The sequence below is a fragment of the Harpia harpyja genome, chromosome 1 (assembly GCF_026419915.1).
Source record: "Harpia harpyja isolate bHarHar1 chromosome 1, bHarHar1 primary haplotype, whole genome shotgun sequence".
In the NCBI taxonomy this organism is placed as follows: Eukaryota; Metazoa; Chordata; class Aves; order Accipitriformes; family Accipitridae; genus Harpia; species Harpia harpyja.
This window is the reverse complement of record NC_068940.1, coordinates 109,003,642-109,027,702: the sequence shown is the minus strand read 5'-3', so window position 1 is coordinate 109,027,702 and position 24,061 is coordinate 109,003,642. Positions and strand designations below refer to the sequence as shown.

The window sequence follows — 24,061 nt, the reverse complement described above, 5'->3', positions numbered from 1 at the left end:
ACCCGCGCCTGGCCCGGCTGGGGGGACACCGGCGGTGCCCGCATGTGGCAGATGTGTCCCCACGGGGTCATCGGGGTGCCCACGTCCCCACGGGGTGCATGTGGGCCCACGGGGTCCGGGTGACTCCGCGGGGCCATCGAGGTGCCGCTGTCTGTCTGTGCGCGGGGCTGTCCCCACGGGAGTGTCCCCACGGGGTGGTTGTGTCCCCGCAGCGTGTGTGTCACCACGGTGCTATTGGGGTACGTGTCACCTCGGGGCGTGCGTCACCGTGGGGCTGTCACGCTGCCTGCGTTCCTATGTGGGTGCCTGTGTCCCCACCGAGGTGCGCGTATCCCTGCGGGGACATGGGGGTCCCTGTGTGACACAAGTGGCGCCGCGGGGACACTGGGGCGTGCGTGTCCTCGCAGGGGTCACCGGGGCCCTTGCCAGGGGTGCGTGTCCCTGTGGGGCCCATCTGCCCCCACGGGTGCCCGTGTCCCCCAGGGCCGTGCCAGGGCGTGCAGGGGAGCAGCGTGCCGAGGGGGGGTCCTGGGCTGTCCTGCCCAGGCACTGGGGTCCCCTCACCGGCCCTTGGCCCCCCTGGCTGTTTACACCGCCCGGGCTATTTTCGGGCACCCTGGCCCCGCGGGTATTTTTGGCCGCCCGGTGCGGGGCACGTGGGGGAAGGGCCATGCCGGCGTCACCAGCCGGGACACCCGATCCTGGGGGACATGGTGGCTCTGTCCCCAACGGGGAGTTGCACAAGGCTGGGGGTCAGTACGGGGACGGTGTGTCCAGCGGTGCCTGGGTCTCTGCTGGCCACGGCGCGTCCCTCCTGCTGAATCACTGCCCCGGGGCTCCCTCGTGCCTGTGGCCTCGCCGCACCGGCCCCGGTGCCGTGAGTCAGGCCCCGGCAGTGCCGTGGCAGGGTGGGGCTGGACAGCATCACCCACCTGCGGCCGCCGGCCTGGCCGGGCGCTGGCACCGGCCACGGGAGGGGACACTGGTGACGTGCGGGGCTGCGGGAGCATCGGCCGGCGGCGGTAAGGGGAGGGCAGCGGGGGCCGGACGCGGGGGTCCCGTCCTGTCCCAGGGGGTGGGGTTCCCACCCTGTCCTGAGAGCTCAGGGGTCCCATCCTGTGCCGAGGGGTGGGGGCTCTTGTCCTTCCCCAGGGGGTGGGGGTCCTGTCCTGCCCTGAGGAGAGGGGGGTCCTGTTTTTCCCCAGGGCAGTGGGAGTCCTGTCTTGCCCTGGGTGCTGGGGGTCCTGTCCTTCCCCAAGGGGCTGAGGGCCCTGTCCTGCCACGAGGGGAGGGGGGTCCTGTCCTGAGAGTTCAGGGGTCCCATCCTGGCCCCAGGGGAGGGGGGGCATGTTCTTCCCCAAGGGGCTGAGGGTCCCGTCCTGCCCTGGGGGCCAGGGGTGCTGCCCTTCCCCAGGGGGGGTGGGCATCCCATCCTGCTCCAGGGAGTTGGGGGTCCCAAAGTCCTCCAGGGGAACCGGGGTCCTGTGTTGCCCGAAGGGGCTGGGGCTCCTGTCCCAAGGGTTTGGGGTCCCTCCTGCCCCAGGGCCCAGGGGTCCTGCTCTGCCCCAAAGGGGTTGGGGTCCTGTCCTTCCTCATGGCTGGGGGTCCCCAGGGAATTACAAGGCCACCGGGGCTCAAGAGCTGGCCCTGAGCTCGGTCCCACACCCCGGCTGCTGCCCAGCTCTGGCTGCTCGCTGCCCCATGGCTCTGGCCCCAGGGTGGGCTCCGTGAGGTGGGGGTCCGTGGGGAGGGGGCTCCATGGGGATGGGGGTCCACTCCACTCGGACCGTGGGGGGGCCAGCACAGCATGGCCCAAGGGCAGACGTGGGGTGAAGCGGGGGTCTCAGGGGGGCCGGGCAGGGGTCCCTCCCCAGGGAGCTCTGGCCCCATGGTGGGGGGGACATGGCCGGGCACTGGCGGTGATCCAGCCGGCGGGCCTGCGTGTCGTGGCCGTGCCCGGGGCCGTGGCCGTGGCTGCGGCGCGAGAGGCCAGCTCAGGCCGCCCGAATTCGGGGCACGCGGGCGGCGCTGCGTGACCTCGCCGGCATTTCCGGCTCCCGGCCGCGGGGCAGACAGCTCAGCCTGGCTCGCCCTGGCTCGGCACGGCATCCCTGTGCCCCGCAACCGGGCTCTGGCTGCCCCGCGGCCCATGGGGCTGGGTGGGGGGCTCCGTCCCCCCAGGCATCCCCGCTGCCAGGGTCCGTGCCAGGCGGGGGTCCCTGGGCCGCGGCGGCGGGTGCCGATGGGGGTCCCTGGTAGGCGGCGTGGTGGGCGATGGCGGCTCAGGGGGAGTACCGGCGCCTGGAGGACTTCGAGGAGGACTCACCCCCCGGCGAGGAGGAGCTGCTGGTGCATGTCACCGAGGGGCTGCAAGGTAGCGGGGGTCCAGGCTCTGCCGGGGACGGGGGGGTCCGGGCTGCTGAGGGGGAGCAGGTGCTGCCCTGGGGGGTGGGGGGTCCTGGCCCCGCCATGGGGCACGGGCTGGGGGGGGCTCGGCCGGAGGGGAGGCAGGGCAGCCTGCCCGGGGCGTGCAGGCAGCGGGGGCAGGCCCAGCCCTGTGGGGTGGGGGCACCGGCCGCCCCACGGCCCTCCAGCTGGTCACAGGTGGGGGGGGATCATGGGTCCCAGGCAGGGGTGCCCCATGGATGGGGGGCGTGGGGGGCCGGGGTGTGGCGTGCCATAGCCCTGGCTCAGCCCCCTCTGTTTTTCTCTCCTCGACAGACTCCTGGCACCACATCAAGAACCTGGATAATTTCTTCACCAAGATATCCTTGCAGGGCCCCTGCCTGGCCGCTGCCCAGCCCTGCCCGCGCCGGCACTGCGGCGGAGGGGGTGGGGGAACCCCGGTGCCGAGGGGGGGCCGGGGGGGTCTGGCACCGCAGGCACACGCTCCTTAACACGGCCCCAACATCTACCACTTCCACCAGAAGAATGGCTTCGCCTGCATGATGCTCTCCGATATCTTTGAGCTGGTGTAAGTGCCGGCGGGACACCCACCCCCACCCACTGTGCCGTGCCGCGCCACTCCGTGCCGTGCCGTGCGGGGCGGTTGCGGGGCGAGGGGCCGTGCTGATCCTCCGCCACCCCCAGGCAGTTCCTGTTCGTTGTCACCTTCACCACCTTCCTGCTGTGCTGCGTGGAGTACGACGTCCTCTTCGCCAACCGGCCGCTCAACCACAGCCACGCCGGGGGAGCAGCCCCCGACCGCAGCAAAGTGACGCTGCCCGACGACGCCGTCCTGCCCGCCCCGCAGTGCGCCCAGAGGTGAGGAGCGGGGCCGGGAGCCGCTGGCGCTGGCCGCGCAGGTGTCCCAGCGCCGCCGGGTCCCCGCCTGACACGAGTCCCCTGCCAGGATCCGGGCCAGCGGCTGGATCATCTTCCTGCTGGTGATGGCGGCCGTCTTCTGGCTGTACCGGCTGGTGAAGGTGCTCTGCAGCCTGCTGAGCTACTGGGAGATCCGCACCTTCTACATCAAAGCCCTCAACATCCCCTCGGTGAGCGCGGCCACGGGGAGCGGGCTGGCTGGGCAGGGGCCGGCAGCGCGGTGCCGTGCCGGCGTTGATCGGTGCGTTGTTGGTGCAGGAGGGGCTGTGCAACTACAGCTGGCAGGAGGTGCAGGCGCGGCTGATCTCGCTGCAGCGCCGGCAGCAGATGTGCGTGCACAAGAAGGAGCTGACGGAGCTGGACATCTACCACCGCATCCTGCGCTTCAAGAACTACACGGTGGCCATGGTCAACAAGTCGCTGCTGCCCGTCCGCTTCCACCTGCCGCTGCTCGGCCCCGTCGTCTTCCTCACCCAGGGCCTCAAGTACAACCTGGAGCTGCTCCTCTTCTGGGGGCCCGGCTCCCTCTTCCAGAACAAGTGGAGCCTGCGGCCGCAGTGCAAGCGGGTGGGCGCCCGGCGGGAGCTGGCCCGGCGCCTGGCACGTGCCATGGTGCTGCTGGGGCTGGCCAACCTGCTGCTCTGCCCCTGCGTGCTGGTCTGGCAGCTCCTCTACGCCTTCTTCAGCTACGCCGAGGTGATCAAGCGGGAGCCGGGCAGCCTGGGCGCCCGCCGCTGGTCCCTCTACGGCCGCCACTACCTGCGCCACTTCAACGAGCTCAACCACGAGCTGCAGGCGCGGCTGAGCCGCGGCTACAAACCGGCCACCAAGTACATGAACTCCTTCACCAGCCCGCTGCTCACCGTGCTGGCCAAGAACGTCGGCTTCTTCGCCGGCTCCATCCTGGCCGTGCTCATCGTCCTGACCGTCTACGACGAGGATGTGCTGACGGTGCAGCACATCCTCACCGCTATCACGCTGCTGGGGCTGGTGGTCACTCTGGCCAGGTGGGTGTGCTGCGCCGGGCTGGCGGCGGGCATGGTGGGCGACAGGGTGGCCGAACGGGAGGTAGAACGCCTGCCCTCTGCCCGCAGGTCCTTCATCCCCGACGAGCACACGGTGTGGTGCCCGGAGCAGCTGCTGCAGCGTGTCCTGGCCCACGTCCACTACATGCCCGACCACTGGCAGGGCAACGCCAGCCGCTCGGAGACACGCAGCGAGATGGCGCAGCTCTTCCAGTACAAGGCGGTGAGCGCAGGCAGAGCCGGCCGGTGTGGGCGGTGGGACTCCCTCCAGACACCCCCTGACACCCCCGTCGCCCGCAGGTCTTCATCCTGGAGGAGCTGCTGAGCCCCATCCTCACCCCCCTCATCCTCATCTTCGCCCTGCCCGCCCGTGCCCTGGACATCGTCGACTTCTTCCGCAACTTCACGGTGGAGGTGGTGGGGGTGGGCGACATCTGCTCCTTCGCCCAGCTCGATGTCCGCAACACGGCAATCCCCAGGTGGGGGGGGTCCTGGGGCTGGGGGGGTCTCAGGAGTGGGGGGGGGGGGGGTCCCCGGAGGTGGCGGCCCCGCTCACCCCCCTGCCCCGCAGTGGCTGTCGGCCGGGCAGACGGAGGCCTCCGTGTACCAGCAAGCGGAGAACGGGAAGACGGAGCTGTCGCTGATGCACTTCGCCATCACCAACCCACGCTGGCAGCCGCCGCCGCCGAGCGAGCTCTTCCTCAGCCAGCTGAAGGAGAAGGTGCAGCAGGACGCGGCCGCCGCGCCGCCCGCCCAGCGCATCCTGGCCGAGGGGCCGCTGGGCGCTTCCCTCCTCTCCGACGACTCGGCAGTGGCGGTGAGCGGGACGGGCGGTGGGGCGGGGGGCACGGGGGTCTCCGGCCGGGGCTACCCTGACCTGTGTCTCCGCAGCCGGACAGCTTGCTGGCCAGCGTCCTGGCCCGGCCCATCCTCTCGGCCAGCGGGCTGGTGTCCTGGGACCGGCGCTTCGCCCAGCCCTGCAGCACCGCCAGCGCCGCCGCCAGCGTCCTGGCCTCCCTGGCGTCACCGCTGCCCGGGCGGACACGCTGGGCACCTCTGCCGAAAGCCCCGGCTGCCACAGCGACCGCCGCGCTCACCGAGGAAGGTCCTGCCGATGGGGGGTCTGGGGGTGGCCCGGGGGCTCTGCACCCCCTCTGGACCGGTGCTGGGAGGCTGGGGGGGGCAACGGAGGCGGCGTGGGGAGGGGGTGTCGTGGCGGGGAGGGGGTGTCGTGGCGGGGGCCCCCGCGTGCCAGCGCGGTGCTCACCAGCTCTGCCCGCAGCCTGCTCCTGAGTGAGTCGCGGCTGCGCAGCTTGAGCCGCTCGGCGCTGCTCTCCGAGGTGGCCTCGGCCGAGATGAGCCTCCACGCCATCTACCTGCACGAGGTGCGTCCCCCGGCTCCCCTGGGACGCGGGTCCCCGGCCGTTGCCCGGCTGCGCCCGTCCGGGTGCTCTGCCCGTGTCTCCTGCCCACCTCCCACCACGCGTCTTGCCTGGCCCTGGCACTGGTCCCCAGTCCCTTGTCCCCGGACTCCGGTCCCCAGTCCCATGCCAGGCTGGCCCCTGCGCTCCGTGCTCTGCTTTGTGACCCCCCCCCCGCCCTTGTTTTGGCTGGGGACCCCACGGCTGCTGCCAGACCAGGTGTTGGGGGCGAGGCACCGTGGCCGGCGTCACCGCAGCCATGTCCCCCCTTCTGCCACCCCTTTGGGGGCAGGGGTGGTGTCCTGCACTGGGAGTCCCCCCCTCCCCGCTGCCCCAGGGGGAGGCAGCTTGCCACGATGGGGGGCTCTGACCACCTCTCCCACCCTTCCAGCTCCACCAGCAGCAGCAGCAGCAGCAGGGCCCCGGGCCCCAGGCCGAGTGGGTGGCCGCTGGGGCACCCAAGCCGCCCTCCGTAACCGCAGGTGAGCACCGCACCGGGGGTCCTGGGGGACCGGGGACGCGTGCTGGGCCCCGTCCCCCGCGGGGCTGTCCCCAGAGATGGGGCAGCCGGGGGGTCCTGAGGGCCAGGACCCCAGGCAGGGTCGGCTCTGACCCCCGCTGCGCCCCAGGCTCGGCTGCCAGGGCCTCGCAGGCTCAGCACCGGGAGATGCCGCTGGGCGGCTGGGCCGAGGAAGAGGAGGAAGAGGAGGAAGAGGAAGAGCAGACGACAGGCTAGCCGGCCTCGGCTTCGGTGGGTGAGGGTACGGCACAGCCAGGCAGCCATCCCCGCTGCCAGGGTTGCTGCTGACGGACCCGTTTTCCTCCACAGGGTCCTGGGCGTGCCGAGAGCTCCCGGTGCTGCCGGGAAAGCTGCCAGGAGGTGCTGGCTGGGACCGGGCGCAGCGGGGGGACTTGCCGCTGCCTGCCGTGCTGCCCTGCGGCGCGGGATGGCCCAGCCAGCCTTGCCCGCATGGGCCCCCCGCTCGGGTGTGTGGCCTTGCCGGCGGGCCCTGCCACGGTGCGGGGCCGGGGGCGCTGCCGGGGGCAGCCAGCCCCGCAAGGTGCTATATTTAGTGGGGGGGCACAGGGTGCCCGGGCTGCCCCGTCCTGGGCTTGGTGCCTCCCCGCTCCTGCCTTCTGCCCGGGCCTCTGCCCCCCACGGTGCCCTGCCACGGGCACCAGCCGCACCGAGCCGCCATGGGAAATAAAGGTTTACAGACGGGCTGTGCCCAGCGGTGACTGCGGCCTGGAGCCGGCGGGGGGCTGGGGGGCCGTGCCGTCGGGGTGTGGGGCTGTCCAGGGGGATGCTGTGGGGGAGTGGGGGGCGATGCCGTGGACAGGGCCGGGGTGGTTTGGGGTGTGATGCTGGGGCGCGTGGGCAGGGTGGTGGCGGTGGTGCCGGGGCGGTGCCGCTCGCCTGCAGCCGTGCAGGTCGGAGCCACGGGGACCGTGGCTGTGTCCCCCCACTCCACCCACCCGCCGTTTTCTGCTGCCCCATGTCTGCCCCGTCCACGGGCCGGGTGACCCCACCACAGAGCCCGGCCCACCCGTGCCCACCCCACCGTTCCCGGCCATGCACTGGTGCCGGCAGTGCTGGTGGTGCCGCCCCAGGGGAGGCGAAGCGCCGGGCCGGGATTATCAAAACTAAACCTTTACTGGGGAGGCGGCGCTGCCTGCAGCGGGCCGGGGGAGCAGCCGTGGGGGCCCCCTCCTGCCCCGGCGCGCTCAGGGGGTCGGGCCCAGCTGCCGGCGCTCCTGCATGGAGAAGGACTGGCTGCGGATGCGGAAGGCCACCTCCTGCGTGCGGAAGGTGAGGCCGAAGATGTCCTCGTGGTAGCGGTTCTTGTCCTGGGGAAGCAGGCGTCAGGGCAGCGGCCCGGGCGCGGTGCCGGTGCCGACGTGCCGCGCGTCCCCGGTCCTTACCCGCAGCTCGCTGATGAAGTCCCCCGCCTCCCCCAGCGTCATGCCGGCCTGCTGCACCAGGATGTGCTGCACCGTCTGCAGCACCTCGGTGGCCATCGTCACGTCCCCGCAGACGTACATGTGCCCGGCGCTCTGGCACAGCACCCGGTGCACCTCCGCAGCCAGCTGCGTCCGCAGCACGTCCTGCACGTAGGTCTGGGGGACGCCATACCGGGGCAGCCGCTGACACGTGGCCCTGGCCCCATGTCCCCCTCCCCAATCTGCCCCTTTGTGCCCTGTCCCCATCCTTGTTTCTGTCCCCGTCCTCACCTGCATCCCCATCCCACCCTTGCCTCCATCCCCATCTCTTGTGTCCCCCACCCAACCCCTGTCCCCTCCGCTTCTGTCCCCACCCTTGTCCCCACCGCACCCCTCTCCCCAGCTCCATCCTTGTTCCAGTCTGTCTCCGTTCTTGTCCCCCATCCCCATCCTGTCCCCATCCCGTCCCACCTTGGGGGTTCCCGGCTCGCGGGAGAAGGCGGTGAAGACCTGGCTGAGGGCCCCCTCCTCCTGCGCCTCCTGCATCTCCTGCCGGTAGATGTGGTCCAGGGCGGAGGAGCGGCAGCCGAACACCAGCACCATGCTGCCCAGGGGGCCACCTGCGGGGGGGGGGGGGGGGGGGGCAGCAGCCGGGACCTGTCCCTGTGTCCCCATGTCCCCATACCCTACATCCCCGCTCCCCCGTGTCCTGCAGCCCCCCCCACGCCCCTGTGTCCCCATGCTGCCCTGTCCCTGCGTCCCCATGCCACGCATCCCCGTGTCCCCCCGCCCCCCCATCCTTGTGTCCCCGTGTCCCCACGTCCCCAACCCCCTGCCCCGTATTCCCCCATCGCCAGGTCCTTGCGCGTCCCCGTGCCACCGTGTTCTGCATCCCCACGCCCCCGTCACCCCGACCTTCCATCCCCGGGTGTCCGCACCCCTCCATCCCTGCACCCCGCATCCCGGTGCCACCGTGGCCTTGCGTCCCCATGCCCCCCCCGTCCTCCGCCCCGTCCCCAGCCCCCCTGTCCCCCACCTCCGGCCCGCAGCTGGTGCAGCCGCTGCTGCCAGAAGCTGCGGAAGGGCGCGACGCCGGTGCCGGGTCCCACCAGGACGCAGGGGGTCTCGGGGGCGGGCGGCAGCCGGAACGAGGGGGCCTGCGGGCAGCGGGGTCACCGGGGGCGGTCTCGGGGGGACCCCGGGACGGCGCCTGGGGGGGGGGGGGCATGCGGGGAAACTGTGGCACGCCAGGAGATGTAGTCCTGTGGGCGCGGGGGGGGGGGCACAGAGGCTGGGACGTGCAGTCGGGGTGGGGGGCAGGTGGGGGGGGTCGGGCGGGGCCGCCCCTTACCCTCGGATGAAGGCGGGCACCGTGTCCCCGGGCTGCAGCCGCGCCAGCCAGGTGGAGCAGACGCCGTAGTGCAGGGGACCCTGCCCATCTGCGGGGACCAGAGGGGCTGGAGGGGCTGCGGCTGGCAGCCCCCCCGGCAGGGGCTGGGGACACCGCCATCCCCGGGCAGGGCTGGGGGATTGGGGGGGACGGGGACTGGTGCCGGGGGGAGCCCCACGTCCCTGGGGAAATGCCAACGGCAGCACCTGGGCACTGTGTGATGGGGCAGGGTGGGACCCTGGGGGGCCTGGGGACCAGGGGGTGCTCTGGGGACCCTCGAGATGCCCTGGGGACCAAGGGGATGCCCTGGGGACACTCAAGATGCGCTGGGGACCCTCAAGATGCCCTGGGGCTCTGGAGATGCCCTGGGGACCCTGGAGGTGTCCTGGGGACCAGGGGGATGCTCTGGAGACCCTTTGAGATGCCTTGGAGACCAAGGGGATGCCCTGGGGACCCTCAAGATGCCCTGGGGACCAGGGGGATGCTCTGGGGACCCTTTGAGATGCCTTAGAGACCAAGGGGATGCCCTGGGGACCCTCAAGATGCCCTGGGGACCCTTTGAGATGCCTTGGAGACCAAGGGGATACCCTGGGGACCAGTGGGTGCTCTGGGGTCGTGCAACACAGGGGCACTGCGAGCAGGTGTTGCCATGCGGGGTGGCAGGGCAGAAGGTAGCAGCCCCCCACCCAGGGCACCTCCTGTCCGTCCCCCCCCCCCATCCCCGCTCACTCTCGCTGTGGTAGGTGACAACGGCCACGGTGAGGTGGATCTCCCCGGGGCTGGGGCCGGGCGCGGAGCTGATGGAGTAGTAGCGTGGCTGGAGCAGCGGCAGCTGGGTGAGCAGCAGGGAGGCCGGCAGCCCCACCGAGGGGAACTCCTCCAGCACCTCCAGCAGCGTGGGGCACCGGAACCACTTCCAGTCTTCGTACAGCCGGGCGTCCTGCAAGGCACCCAGCTGGGCTGCCGCCACCGTGCGCGGCATCCCTGCCAAGGAGGGGGCCAGCATGCCAGCATCCCAGCCAGGGAGGGGGGCCAGCATCCCAGTATCCCAGCATCCCAGCCAGGGAGGGGGCCAGTATCCCAGCATCCCAGCCAGGGAGGGGGCCAGCATCCCAGTATCCCAGCATCCCAGCCAGGGAGGGGGCCAGCATCCCAGCATCCCAGTATCCCAGCCAGGGAGGGGGCCAGCATCCCAGCCAGGGAGGGGGCCAGTATCCCAGTATCCCAGCATCCCAGCCACGGAGGGGGCCAGCATCCCAATTGGCAAGGACCAAGCATCCCAGAGCCCCAGCACCCCCCCCCAGCCCCTCTCTGCAGGGCTGGCAGCCCCCCCGTGCCCCCCCCCCCGCACCCCACCTGGCTGAGCTGCTGCAAGCGCTGGCGGTGGGCCGGTTCCCGTGCCAGCGTGGCCAGGAGCTGCAGGAACCGGGGGCTCGGTGGGGCGGCCACGTCCAGGAAGAAAGTGAGCGCCTGGGCCAGGGTGCAGGGGGGCAGGCGGCTCTGCGGCACCCAGGGCTGGGGGGGGGGACCCCCGCCTGCGGGGAGAGCGGGAGGGGAGGGGAGGGGATGGGGATGCTCAGCCCTTGCCCCTGCCCCTTCCCCAGCCCCTTCCCCAGCCCCTTCCCCTGCCCCAGCCCCAGCCCTTGCCCCTGCCCCTTCCCCAGTCCCTTCCCCTTCCTTTTCCCCAGCCCCTTCCCCTTCCTTTTCCCCAGCCCCCTACCCCTTCCTTTTCCCCAGCCCCTGCCCCAGCCCCTTCCCTTCCTTTTCCCCAGCCCCTGCCCCTGCCCCAGCACCTTCCCCTACCCCTTCCCCTTCCCCTACCCCTTCCCCTACCCCTTCCCCTTCCTTTTCCCCAGCCCCTGCCCCTTCCCAGCCCCTCTCCCGTCCCCGGGGGTCCCTACCGCTGGGGTCCCCCTCCAGGCTCTCCACCAGGACGGGCTGCTCGGGGGGCGGGGGGTCCTCCACCCGCCCCAGCACCCCCCCGCACCAGCTCGGGGCGGTTGGCGGGGAAGACGCCGAGGTGGTCCCCGGGCTGGTACCGCAGCTCCGCCTGCCCCGCCGAGTCCAGCCGCACCAGCAGCGTGGCCCGGCTGTGCCGGGGGGGGGGGGGGTGTGTCAGCGGGGGGGGGGGGGGGTCCCGGCCGTGCGGGGGGGTCCCGGGAGTGCAGGGGGGCCCGGGGGTTGGGGGGCCGGCGGGCGGGAGGGGGCCCGGGGCCGCGGAGGGGGGGCCCGGTGGGCGGGGTGGGGGCCGGGGGTGCGGGGATGGGCCCGAAGGTGCAGGGAGGGCCCAGGGTTGGGGGGGGGGGCAGCGGGGGCACGGGGGTGTGGGAGGATCGGGGAGAGTGCGGGGTGGTCCCGGGGGCGGGGGGATCCCAGGGGGGCGGGGGTGTCCCGGGGATGGGGGGGGGGTCCCGGCGCTGAGGGGTCCCGGGCACACGGGATCCCGGGGATGGGGGGGCCCAAGGGTGGGGGCGTCCCGGGGGTGGGGGCGCGGGGGTTCCCGGGGGGCGGGGGGGGTGCCCGGCAGTGGGGGGTCCCCGGGGGCGGGGGGGGGCTCACCTGGACTCCTCGCTCTGCAGGTTCTCCACGGAGAGCACCGTGCAGGGGAACACCCGGCGCTTGTGCAGGTGGGACAGCCCTGGGGGGGGACGGAGGGGCTGGGGGGTCACAGGGGGGCTGGGAGGGGATGAGGGGGGTGACAGGGGGGCTGAGGGGGTCACAGGAGATCCTGGGGAGGTCATGGGGGGGCTGGGAGGCTCACGGGGGGAGCTGGGGGAGACCCTTGGCAGGGTGCTGTGCGTATCCCACGTTTGTGCTGCCTGTGGGTGTCCCGGGGGGGGGGGTCATGGGCTGTTCTCCCCAGAGCTGTGGGGTGCGGGGGGGGGGGGGGATGTCCAGGGGGGGCCGTGGGGCAGCTGCCGGTCGCGGGTGGAAGGCAATGCAGAGGGGCAGGCGGCTCCCAAGGGTCGGGGACTTCGGGGGGGGGGGGGGGGCGCGGAGGGTGGTGGGGGTCCCGGGGGGGGTGGCGGTACCGGCCAGGGTCTCTGTGGCCTGGGGCTGCCCGACCAGCCGGTGCTTCTGGCGCTTCCAGCCCTGCGGGGGGGCGAAGAGCTCCTCGGCCCCCGCCACCCCGTCCCCCACGCAGAAGGTCTCGCAGGCGGCCCTGGGGGCAAGGGAGGGGGGGGGCCGGTGGGTGCCGGGAGGGGGGGGGGGGGCGCTGGGTGTCCCCCACCACCTCCCCCCTCCTCGGTGCCCCCCCTGACCTGGAAGACGAGGCGGGCCCACGTGCGGAAGGACTCCTCCTGGGCGCAGAGCTCGTCGCCCTCGCCCATGGGCAGGACCCGTTCCCCCCCCAGCTCCTCCAGCCGCGTGTCCACCGCCCGGGCGAAGGCGCAGAAGTGGGGGTACGCCCGCGAGCCCAGCCCGAACACCGAGAACCTGCCGCCATCGGGGGGGGGGGGAGAGATGAGCACGGTGACCCCAGACCCGGACCCTCTGATGGAGGGTTGGAGCCTGCACTGCGGGTGGGGGGACCCAGGGCTGGGGTGGGGGGGGTGCTCAGGGCTGTTGGTGGGGGGCACCTAGGGCTGTGGGTCAGGGTGGGGGCTGTGCTCAGGGTCTTTGTGAGCAGGGGGTGGTCAGGGCCATTAGAAATGGGGTTTGTGGTTAGGGACACCCAGGGGGAACTCCTGCCCCCTCCCACAGCCGTGAGACAGACGGGGGCTGGAGATGCTGGTGCTGCTGGTGCCGCTGGTGCCAGGGCCGGTGCCCACCGCAGGCTCTGCCCCCTCCCCAGCTGGCAGCTGGCCACAGACCTGCCCAGCACCGTGCAGCCCCCCCCGGACGGGGCACCCCAAGCCCCAGCCAGGCACCGTGCTCAGGCAGAGGACCCCGTCCCCGTCCCTGTCCCTACGGCCATGGCTGTGCCCGTGGCCGTGCCAGCGGTACCGCAGGGCGCCCAGCGTGCCAGCGCTGTCGGTGTTGCTCAGCTGCCGTCGTTTCTTCTTCCAGGAGGCGACGAGCTGGTCCGACTGCGAGACGCTGTTGAACCGCAGCTTGTAGCTCCTGTGCGGAACAGAGGGCAGGGTGAAGGCAGGGTGACGGCAGGGTGACGGCAGGGTGGGCCCTTCCCCACCCCAGCCCCCAGCCGGGCACCCCCGGCCTCCCCGGGGTGCTCACTTGGGTGGCTCAGCCTGGGAGGTGCTGGTGTAGGGCGAAGTCATCTCCATCAGCGCCTTGGAGAAGCTCTGTCGAGGGCAGCACGTCACCACCCCGTCCCCATCCCTGTTCCCCTCTCCCCCCCTATTCCCACAGCCCCTCACCTCCGCGCACTCAGGGGGGTCCCCGTTGCCGAAGGTGCTGGTCACCACCAGCACCAGGGTCTCGTGCTCCAGGGACACCACGTCGTACTCATCCATGCACAGCACCTGCGTGGAGGGGGGGGGACATGGGGTTGGGACATGGGCAGGGGGCTGCAACGGGCGCCTTCCCCCCAATCTCCCCCTGCCCACCTTGGGGTCAAAGGCACGTCGGAAGAGCTGGCAGAGGTTCCAGGCGTAGGTCCGGGATTTGCCGGTCTCGGTGGCGTAGAGGATGGTGGCCTTCACCCGGCGTGCCATCATGTGTCCCATCAGCTTAGCCGAGATCTTCACCGCGCTGAGGTGGGGGGGGGGGGTGGATGACAACACACACGAATCGGGTCGGCGTCCGGTCCTCCGCTTGGTGACCTCCAGGGACCCTCCCCAAGGGTGGGACACCTACTTGGCCACCTCCTTGAAGGTCTTTCTCCTGGTGACGGTGGTGCCTTTGGAGACGTAGACCTTCCAGGCGTCAGGCTGTGGGGTGGGCAGGGGGTCAGCTGTGGGGCTGGGGGGCTAGGGGGCCGTAGGGTGGTGGGGCTGGTCCCACCTGGTAGCGGAAGGTGGGGCAGAGCTGGTAGTTGACCATCTCCTGGTGAAAGACAGGGGTGAGGCTGCCCGAGATGGGGGGCACGATCCAGACCCAGTCAGCCGGGCACCCTCCCCGCGTCCGCAGCTCGTTCTCCATGTGCTTCACGAAGGACTCGGTGGCCGCGTGGTGGTCCACGATCGTCACCTTGGCCACCTGCGGGGACAGCGGGCTGGGGGGGGCTGGCAGCGGCCGGCACCCGCCCCAGCATCGTGGCGGTGTCGGGGTCCCCGTGGCGTGGCGGTGCCGGCGTCCCCGCGGCCGCACATCCCACCTGGTAGCTGTGCAGCACGGCGATGTTCACCTCCACCGCCGCCTTGTCCTTCCAGAGGGACGATGTCGTCCGTGTGTCCAGCCCCATGCGCAGGGCAACCTCCTGCCGGCGGCGTGGGGGGGCTCAGCACAGCTGCCCCAGGACGCCGGCGTCCCGGTGGGGGGGCACGGTGAGGCTGAGCCCCCCCCTGCCCCCGGCCGCAGGGCTCACCGGCAGCAGGTTGTAGCGCTGGCTGTCGCAGAGGTTCCTGGTGCCGATCTCGCTGCTCATGTACCAGCCGTTGAAGGGGGCCGCCGGGAACTCCAGCCCCCCGATCTCCAGCAGCATGTTGGAGACGGCCGGCAGCGCGTACCACCGCAGCCCCAGCTCCCCGAACCACTCCAGCCTGCGCGGGGGGGTGGGCTGCAGCCGGGGACCCACGCCGGCCCCAGGTCCCCGGCGTGGGCCCCCAATCTGCATCCCAGCCCCACTCCCAGCCCCTCCCCACGGGTGAGCGCGTGGGACCCCAGCCCCACGGCCCGGAGGGGGGTCCTATTGAGGCCGGCAGGGTCCGGGTCCCTTGGGCCCATGGGGGGGGTCTCGGCCCCACTCACGTGGGGTGGTGGAGGGGCACTTCGAGGACCAGCTCCGGCGGGAGAGGGAAGAGCTCGGGGGGCTCCTCGGGGCCCTGCAGCAGCAGTGGCAGCACGTCGAAGCGGCCACCGCCGGGGCTCCAGCCGTGGTGGACGCAGAGCTGGGGGGCGGCAGTGTCAGGGCGGGGGTGGTACCGGGGGGGGGCCAGGGGTCCAGGAGCATGGGGGGCGGGGGTCCCCACCTCGGTGATGTCAACGTTGGCCGGGTCCCCCAGCACGGAGCCGTCGGGCTGCCGGTACCCGGCGTAGCGGATCAGCTGCGTGTTCCAGATGCGGAAATCGCCACGGCCCGGCATCCGCTGGGGGAAGATGGTGATGGCCGACCTGGGGGGGGCCGGGGTGGGATGTCACCGACACCCCCACCGGTTGCGGTGGGCCGGGGGGTCCTGCCCCGGGTGGGGGGTCCGGCCAGCAGCAAGCGCGGTGGCTGGGCGGGGCTCTCACCGAATATTGCCGCGGTTGGTGGCGTATTGGATGTGGGTGCAGAGGAAGCTGAACATCTCCCCAACGTTGGCACAGTCCCGGGCATCGAACACCTGCGGACAGGGTCAGAGGAGGACACGGGGAGAGGTCCCAGGGTGACCCCCAGCCGTGGGGCAGGGGTGGGGGGGGGTCCCCACTGGCACCATGGGTCGCCCCCCCGCCCTCACCTGCAGCTTGTTCCACTGGATGCGTCCCACGCAGCGTGCGGCGTTGCGCCAAGCCTGCTTGGCCCCGAAGACGAGCTCGGGCTCCAGCAGCTGGTAGGTGCCGGTGGCCCCGATGGCGGCTTCCACCTCCCGCAGCCGCTGGGCGTGCGCCGGGGAGTTCTCCTGCGGACACCCCCGCACCTCAGCACGCTCCCCCCCCCCGCCAAGACCCCCTGCACCGTTGCAGGGTGCAGGGTGCCCCGGGCAGGGCTGGGGCTTTGGGGAATCTGTCTTGCGCGGGGCTGGGGCTGTGGGGTGCTCAGGGCACGGCTGGGGCGGGGGCTATGGGGGTACTTTGGGGCAGAGATGGGAATGTGGGGTGCCCCGGGGCAGGGATGAGGCTGGGCTGTGGGGGTGCTCTGGGGTAGGGAAGGGGCTGTGGGGTGCTTTGGGGCAGGCTTGGGTTGTGGGGTGTCCCAGGACAGAGATGGGGCCGAGGGATGCTCTGGGGCAGGGATGGGGCTGTGAGGCACCCCGGAGCAGGGCAGGTCCAGGCAGTGGGGAGCTCTGGGCAAGGATGGGGATGTGGGGCGGCCCCCGCCGCCCCCGCTCACCGCCGCAGGGACAGGTAGTACTGGGTGATGAAGTCCCGGGCCAGGCCCAGCAGCTCCTCGGCGGGACGGGCACCCTCGGGGACCGGGGCCGGCAGCGGCCGCGGGCAGCACCAGCGAGCCCAGGCAGCGCTGCCCTGAGCAGGGCAGCTCCTGGGGCGGGGGGGGGTCACCCGGGGGGCCCTGTTCCACACCCCCGGTCCCAGACCCCCCCCATCCCTGCATCCCCATCCACACATCCCCCATCCCGTGTCCCCAACCCTGTGCCCCCAGCCCTGCACCCCCCATCCTGCATCCCCCAGCCCTGTACCCCCAGCCCCGTGGCCCCCAGCCCCATGAACCCCAGCCCCCACACCCCCAGCCCTGCACCCCCTATTCCCATGCCCCCCAACCCCGCACCCCCAGCCCTCCATCCCCCCCACCTGCAGGGCCTGGGCACAGAGCGTGTCATAGCCGATGCTCCCCGTCTCCCAGTTCTTCAGCCGGGCGAAGCGGGGGGGGTCCGCCGGGCGGGTGGGCGCCGAGCTGGGGGAAGATGGCCCTGAGCCCTGCCCAGGCACGGGGCGGGGGGGGCCCAGCCTGCCCCGCACGTGGAGCAGAGCTGGGGGACCCGGGAGGGGGGGCACCCCCTGCCTCCCTTGCTCCAGCGGCTCCAACACCGGGACCCTCCCGGCCGCTGGCACCCCGGGGTGCTGGGACCTGCCCGTGGGGACCGCGACCCCCGGGGGGCGGGAGGGGGACACTGGGGTGATGGGATCCATGGAGGTGGGTTGTGGCGGGGTGCTGGGGGGCTGTGCTGGGGACATGGGGGTGACTGGGGACCTCCCGTGTCCCCAGCCCCTGGTGCTGCTGTGGTGGCCCTGGGCGACGGGCTCAGCCCCATGGAGCTGATCTGATCTGGGGGGGCTGATCTGGGGGGGGCAGGGGCTGGGAAGGGCTGAGCTGGGGGGGGGGCAGGGGCTGGGGAGGGCACGGGGCGTTCCTGGGCCTCTTGCGTGTGTGTGAGTGTGAACAATGGCCATGAGTCAGAGCGGGCTCCCGGCCACCGAGCGGGTGAACCGACCTCCCGTCCCCGTCCCCCTCCCCGTCCCCTCCGGGCTGGGTGGCCCCGCACGTCCTGGCTCGGCTCTACCTCCCATCCCCACTCGACCCCACACACCCCCTCCCCACACGGCCCCATACGGCCCCATACGGCCCATTTGCCCCAGCACACCCCGCTAGGTCCCAACTGGGGGGGCTGCGGGCACCGCAGTGGGGCTGCTGGGGACACGCCGTGGGGCAGGGGACACCAGCATGACACCACGGGGCACCATGGGCAGGCAGGCACAGGGCTCTGCTGCCGACGGGCTCCCGTGGCTGCACCGCGTTCTGCCCCAGTGAGCCGCACACGCCGCCCCGGCTGGGACGCGTCTCCGGTGGGGACGCGTCTCCGGTGGGGACACGTCTCCGGTGGGCTCCAGCCATGAGGGCACGTCCCCATGAGCCACAGCGGGGCCAGGCAGGAGCGGGCCAAGAGAGGAGTCCCCGTCGAGGCACGGGGGCCGGCGGCCCCGGTGTGCCGCGGCACAGTGGGTGCCGGCGTCCCGTTCGTCCCGGCCATCCATCCCGCCCCAGCCGCCCCGCTCACCCACCTGCTCCGCTCGGTGCTGGCGCTCTCCTCGGGCGCGGCGCTGAGCTGCCGGGAGCAGAGGCCGAGGCCGCAGGAGCGGGCAGTGCCGGGCAGCACGGCCGGCAGGTTGCCCATCGTGCCGCCACTGAGCCGCCAGTGCCGGGAGCGGCCGCTTCCTCCGGCCGCGGTGGGGAAGTGGTGACCTCGGCCACGCGCGCCTCCGCCCCGCGCACAATGGGCGCCCCAACCGCCGCGACGCCGCCCGCCGGCACGCGGCCTGGGCCGCGCCGGGGACCCTGGCGAGGGGCTGGCGAGGGGCTTCGGCCCCGCTCTGCCCTCCCTGCACCCCGGTGCGCGGGCCGGGGGGGACGCAGCGATGGCGGTGCCGGGGAGCGGCGTGCGCAGGACGCTCGGCGTGGCCGTGGGGCCCTGGCACGGTCACGGACCCCCAGCACAGTCGTGGACCCCCAGCACGGGTCACGGGGCCCCTGGTGCAGCCACGGGACCCCCAGCATGGGTACGGGACACCCGGCATGGCCACAGACCCCCAGCATGGCCATGGGACCCTCCTGCCTCCCCCAGCTGCTGCCCCACGGGGGGGTCCGCTCCCCCCCGGCCCCCAGCCCCATGGCACGCCGGTGCGGGGCAGGGGGTGTGAGGGGCCGTGGGCTGGGGTCTGCGACCCCCTGCCCCTGCTGGGGCCAGCTGCCCCCACACCCGCTGCCCCTCCTGATGGGTGCAGGTCCCTTGGGGGGGCCATGAGGGAGTGTGCCCCCCCTTGCAGGGTCCCACGTTTGTGTCAGAAGGTTGGGTGCCCCGCGGGGGTCCCAGGCCCCCCCCCCCATCCCCCTGCCCACAGGCTGTGGGGCGGATGTCCGGAGCGAGCACCCAGTTTCCCCGGCACCCCCCCCCCCGCACAGGGCCACCGCTCCCCACCCAGTTCCTGCCATTGATGTGCCAGGCCGCTCCCCTGGGACCCCCGGGCCGGGGACCCCGAGGGGGGCTGTGCCCCTGGGACCCTCCGGGGGTTGTGGCCATGGGCGGAAGGGGGTTACCCTGGGGAGACAGGGTGGAATGGGGGGGTCACCCGAGCTATCGGCGGGGTTGGGGGGTCCCGCGGTGACCCCCAGAGTGGGGCAGGGGTCCCGGGGGAGGTGGGGACGGGGTCCCCGGGTGCCGGGGGGGGGTGCAGGTGGTGACAGGGACCCCGGGGCGGGGGGACCGAGGTGGTCTGGGGGTGCGGGACCTGTCTTGTGGGGGGGGGTGCGGGGTCCCCCGGGGCCCTGGCTGGGGGTCCGGCAGCGGTTCGCCAGCGGGGGGGGGGGCCCAGCCCGCGGCCCCCGCAGTCGACGGGAAACCGCGCCCGGGCCCGGCTGCCGGCGGTTCCTTCCTGCGGCCGGGGGAAGCGGGGGCCGGGGGGCGGCGAGCCGGGCGGGCACCGCGGGGGGGGCGGGGGGCAGAGCAGGGGGGGGGGGCGCCCCAGGGACCCCCCCAAGGGGGGCACACTGCCCCATGGCCCCCCAAGGGACCCGCTCCAGGGACCCCCCCATGGTGGGGGGGGGCACAGGCGGGGGACGGGCTGGGTGAGGGGCAGCGGCTCCGGCCCCGCGACTCCTCCCGGCGCGGGGTGGGGGGTCCCGGTCCCCCCCTCCCTGGGGTGGGGGTCGCGGATTGCCCCCCCCGCTCCCTGGGCTTTTCCCCGCCCCCCAGCCGGCTCCGTGCCCCCCCCCCCAGCTCCCCCATCCTCGCCGGGGGCGGAGCACGCCTGTCCGTCACCGCAGAGCGCTCAGACGATTGGCTGCCCTTCCCCGGGGAGGGGAGGAAGGCGGGGACTCGGCCCTGGGGCAGCCGGGGGGGCTGGGGGGGGGGGGTCGGGGCTTGTCCTGCCCCACGGCTCGGCCCCTGCCCCACAGCCTCCCCCCTGCCCCACGGGTCGGCCCCTGCCCGTCCCCGCAGCCCGCCCCTGCCCTGCCCCTCCCCACGCGTGTCCCCCGCGGGGCGGCCGTGGGGACTCCGGCAGCCGCCCGGGGCTCGGATCGGCCAAGCTGGGCCGATCTGGGCCGGGTTGGGCCGGGCTTGACTGGGCCGGGCTGGGCCAAGCTGGGCCGGGCCGGGCCGGGCCGGGCCGGGCCGGGCCGAGCAGGTCGGGTCGCGGCGGTCGCAGCCCCGGCAGCGGGTCCGGGCCGGGTCCGGCGCCAGTTTCAGCACCTGGGACAGAGCCCGGCGGGGCGGCCGGGCTGGGACTGGACTGGGACTGGACTGGGACTGGGACTGGGACCGGGACCGGGACTTGAACTGGGACTGCAACTGGAACTGGGACTGCAACTGCACTGGGACCGGGACCAACACCGGGACCATCACCAGGATTGGGACCAAGATTGGCACTGACACTGGGACTAGGACCTGGACTGGAATGGGACAGAGTCTGGGACCAGGACTGAGACTGGGAGCAGGACCGGGATGGGGATTGGGACTGGGATGGGACTGGAACTGGGACTGGGACGTGGACCAGGACAGGGACTGGGACAGGGACCAAGATTGGGACTAGGACTGCAACTGGGACTGGCACTGGAGCTGAGACACAGCACCGGGACTGGGACTGGGTTTGGGACTGTCACTGGAACCAGCACCAAGACCAGCACTGGGACGAGCATTGAGTTTGAAACCAGGACTGGGACTGGAACCAGAACCAGGACAAGGACTGGGACTGGAACTGGAACTGAACTGGGACCAGCACTGGGACCAGCACTGGGATTGGGACAGAGATTGGCACTGAGACTGGGACTAGGACTGGGACTAGGAGCAGGACCAGGATGGGGATTGGGACTGGCATGAGACTGGAACTGGGATTGGAACAGGGACAGGTATTGGACCAAGACTAGGACTGGGATTGGGACTGGAACTGGAACTGGGACTGGAATTGGGACTGGGACCAGCACCAGGACCAGCACTGGGATTGGGACCAAGATTGGGACTAGGACTGCAACTGGGACTGGCACTGGAACCGAGACACAGCACTGGGACTGGGACTGGGACTGGACTAGGACCGGGATGGGAATTGGGACTGGGACCCAGACTGGGACTGGGACTGGGACCGGGACCAGGACCAGAATGGGGATTGGGATGGGGATTGGGACTGGGATGGGACTGGGACTGGGACCAGAACTGGGACTGGGACAGGGACAGAGATTGGACTGGGAGTGGGACTGGGATTGGGACTGGAACTGGAACTGGAACTGACTGAGACTGAGACTGAGACTGGGACTGGACTGGACTGGGACTGTGACCAGCACCGGGACCAGCACTGGGATTGGGACTGAGATTGACACTGAGACGGGACTGGGACAAGGATTGGGACTGGAACTGGAAATGGGACTGGAATTGGTACTGGAATTGTGACTGGGTCTGGACTGGGACAGGGACCAAGATTGGGGCTAGGATTGGAACTGGGACCGGCACTGGAGCTGAGACACAGCACCAGGACTGGGATTGGGACTGGCACTGGAACCAGCACCGGGATCAGCACTGAGATTGGGACCAGGACTGGGACTGGAACCAGAACTGGGACCAGGACTGGGTCTGGAACTGGAACTGGACTGGACTGGGCCTGGACTGGGATTAGAACTGTGACCAGCACTGGAACTCGACTGGACCGGGACTGTGACCAGCACCGGGACCAGCACTGGGACTGGGACTGGAACAGGGACAGGCACTGGGACAGGGATTGGGACTGGGACTGGGACTGGGATTGGACCAGGACTGGGGCTGGGACTGGAACTGGGATTGGGACTGGGACTGGGATTGGACCAGGACTGGTACTGGGACTGGGACTGGCACCAGAACTGAGACACAATACTGGGGCTGGGATTCGGACTGGGAACCGGACTGATACTGGAACCAGCACTGGGACCAGCACTGGGATTGGGACAGAGATTGGCACTGAGACTGGGACTGGGACTGGGACTAGGACCTGGACTGGACTGGGACTGAGACTGCGACCAGGGCTGAGACTGGGACTGGGACTGGGACTGGGACTGGGACTAGGACCTGGACTGGACTGGGACTGAGACTGCGACCAGGGCTGAGACTGGGACCAGGACTGGGATGGGGATTGGGACTGGGACTGGAATTGGGACTGGGACTGGAATTGGGACTGGGACCAGCACCAGGACCAGCACTGGGATTGGGACCAAGATTGGGACTAGGATTGCAACTGAGATCAGCACTGGAACCGAGACAGCACTGGGAGTGGAACTGGGACTAGAACTGGACTGGACTGGGACTGGTCTGGGACTGGACTGGAGCAGGACTGGGACTGGGACCCAGACTGGGACAGGGACTGGGACCGGACTGGAACAGGGAATGCGACCAGCACCAGGACCAGCACCATGATTTGGACCAGCACTGGGACTGGGACTAGGACTAGGAGTAGGACTGGGAGTGGAACTGGGACTAGGACTGGGACTGGTACCCAGCACTGGGATTGGGACCAGGACTGGGACTAGCACCAGGACTGGGACTGGAATTACAGTGGGGACTGGGTTTGGGACTGCAACCAGTACTGGGACTGGGACCGACACTGGGACTGGGACCGACACTGGGACTGGGACCAGGAACGTTACTGAACTGGGACTTGGACCAGCACCAGGACTGGAGCTGGGATGGGAACTGGGACCAGCACCCGGACCAGCACTGGGACTGGGACAGGGACTGTGACAGGGACTGGGACGGAGGCTGGATTAGGACTGTGAACAGCACTGGGACCAGTACTGCCACCAGCACTGGGACTGGGACAGGGACTGGGACTGGGACTGGAGCTGAACTGGGACTGGGGCTGGGACTGGATTGGACAGGACTGGATTGGGACTGGAACTGGAACTGGGACTAGCACTGGGACCAGCACTGGGATTGGGACTATGACTGCAACTGGGACTGGCACTGGAACTAAGACACAGCACCAGGACTGGGGCTGGGACTGATACTGGAACCAGCACCGGGACCGGTACTGAGATTGGGACTGGGACCAGATCTGGGACCAGGACTGGGACCGGAACTGGAACTGGACTTAGCTGGACTGGGACTGGGACCAGTATCAGGACTAGCACCGGGGTTGGGACCAAGTTTGGCACTGGGACTGGGACTGGGGCCTGGAGTGGACCGGGACTGAGACTGGGAGCAGGACCGGGATGGGGTTTGGGACTGTGATGGGACAGGGACAGGGACTGGGACTAGGACCGGGACCGGCACTGGGACTGGGACAGGGACCGGCACTGGGACTGGGACTGAGACTGGAACTGCAATTGGGACTGGGACTGGACTGGGACCAGCACCGTGACCAGCACTGGGATGGGGACCGGGACTGGGACTAGGAATGCAACTGGGACCAGCACCGGAACTCAGACACAGCACCGGGACTGGGACTAGAATTACAACGGGGACTGCGATTGGGGCTGGGGCCAAGTACTGGGACTGGGACCAGGACCGTGACCGAACTGGGACTTGGACCAGCACCAGGACTGGAACTGGGACTGGGACCTGGCCGGGACCGACACCGGGACCGGGGGCCGCTCGGCGGGGGCGGGGCCTCGGGGGGGCGGGGCCGGGGGGACCCCCCGGGACGGGGCGGGGGGGGGGGGGGGGGCCGGCCCGGCCCGGCCCGATCGTCGCCCCGGGGCCGGGCGTGGCGGGGGGGCCCCCCCGGGCGCTCCCCCCCCCGCTCCCCACCGCCGCGGCCATTGGCTGCGGCCGCGCTCGCCCCGCCCCACGGGCCCGGCTGTCAACACGCAGCGCCCGCCGCCGCCCGCCGAGCCCCGCCGGGCTGAGCCGAGCCGAGCCGAGCCGAGCCGGGCCGGGCCGAGCCGGGCCGAGCTGAGCCGGGCCGGGCCGAGCCGGGCCGAGCTGAGCTGAGCCCCGCCGGGCCGAGCCCTGCTGAGCGGAGCCGGGCCGAGCCGGGCCGGGCCGAACCCCGCCGGGCGGGGCGGGGGCGGGGGCTCCATCCCCCCCCAGCCGCTCCTTGACTAAATAAGGCCGATGCTGCGCCCGCCGCGGCGCGCACCGAGCGGGTAGAGCCGGGGGGCGGAGGGGGGGGGCACCGGCACCGGCACCGGGCGGGCAGGGTCCGGGACCGGCGGGCACCGGGCGGGGGAGGGCCCAGCCTTAACCCCTGCGCGCCCGCCCGGCATCCCGGGGCTGAGCCGGGCCCGGGGCCGAGCCGGGCCGGGCCGCGCCCCCCCGCCGCAGCCGCCCCGCCGGCGCCGT

General features: G+C 71.9%; 2 protein-coding genes across 2 annotated transcripts; one reads left to right on the top strand and one right to left on the bottom strand.

Annotated features, from left to right (window-relative positions):
- The first annotated feature begins 66 nt into the window (after window positions 1–66).
- ATG9B (autophagy related 9B) lies at window positions 67–6,992 on the top strand. Its single transcript, XM_052810208.1, is given in 16 exon segments — window positions 67–1,022; window positions 2,260–2,374; window positions 2,722–2,767; window positions 2,912–2,974; window positions 3,091–3,264; window positions 3,353–3,494; window positions 3,583–4,331; window positions 4,419–4,572; window positions 4,650–4,809; window positions 4,812–4,828; window positions 4,921–5,166; window positions 5,241–5,470; window positions 5,632–5,734; window positions 6,162–6,252; window positions 6,400–6,521; window positions 6,600–6,992. Coding segments are annotated over 14 exon segments (2,382 nt in total). The 5' UTR covers window positions 67–1,022; window positions 2,260–2,274; the 3' UTR covers window positions 6,507–6,521; window positions 6,600–6,992.
- Window positions 6,993–7,406: 414 nt separating this feature from the next.
- NOS3 (nitric oxide synthase 3) lies at window positions 7,407–18,010 on the bottom strand. The gene is given in 28 exon segments (XM_052810196.1): window positions 7,407–7,618; window positions 7,694–7,888; window positions 8,183–8,331; window positions 8,748–8,868; window positions 9,056–9,150; window positions 9,831–10,041; window positions 10,458–10,636; window positions 11,003–11,081; window positions 11,083–11,191; window positions 11,661–11,739; window positions 12,134–12,264; window positions 12,366–12,539; window positions 13,050–13,166; window positions 13,281–13,348; window positions 13,424–13,528; window positions 13,613–13,757; window positions 13,863–13,936; window positions 14,010–14,204; window positions 14,323–14,424; window positions 14,533–14,707; window positions 14,916–15,055; window positions 15,137–15,278; window positions 15,399–15,490; window positions 15,605–15,763; window positions 16,194–16,301; window positions 16,303–16,347; window positions 16,617–16,719; window positions 17,826–18,010. Coding segments are annotated over 28 exon segments (3,528 nt in total). The 5' UTR covers window positions 17,939–18,010; the 3' UTR covers window positions 7,407–7,495.
- Between the last annotated feature and the right edge of the window lie 6,051 nt (window positions 18,011–24,061).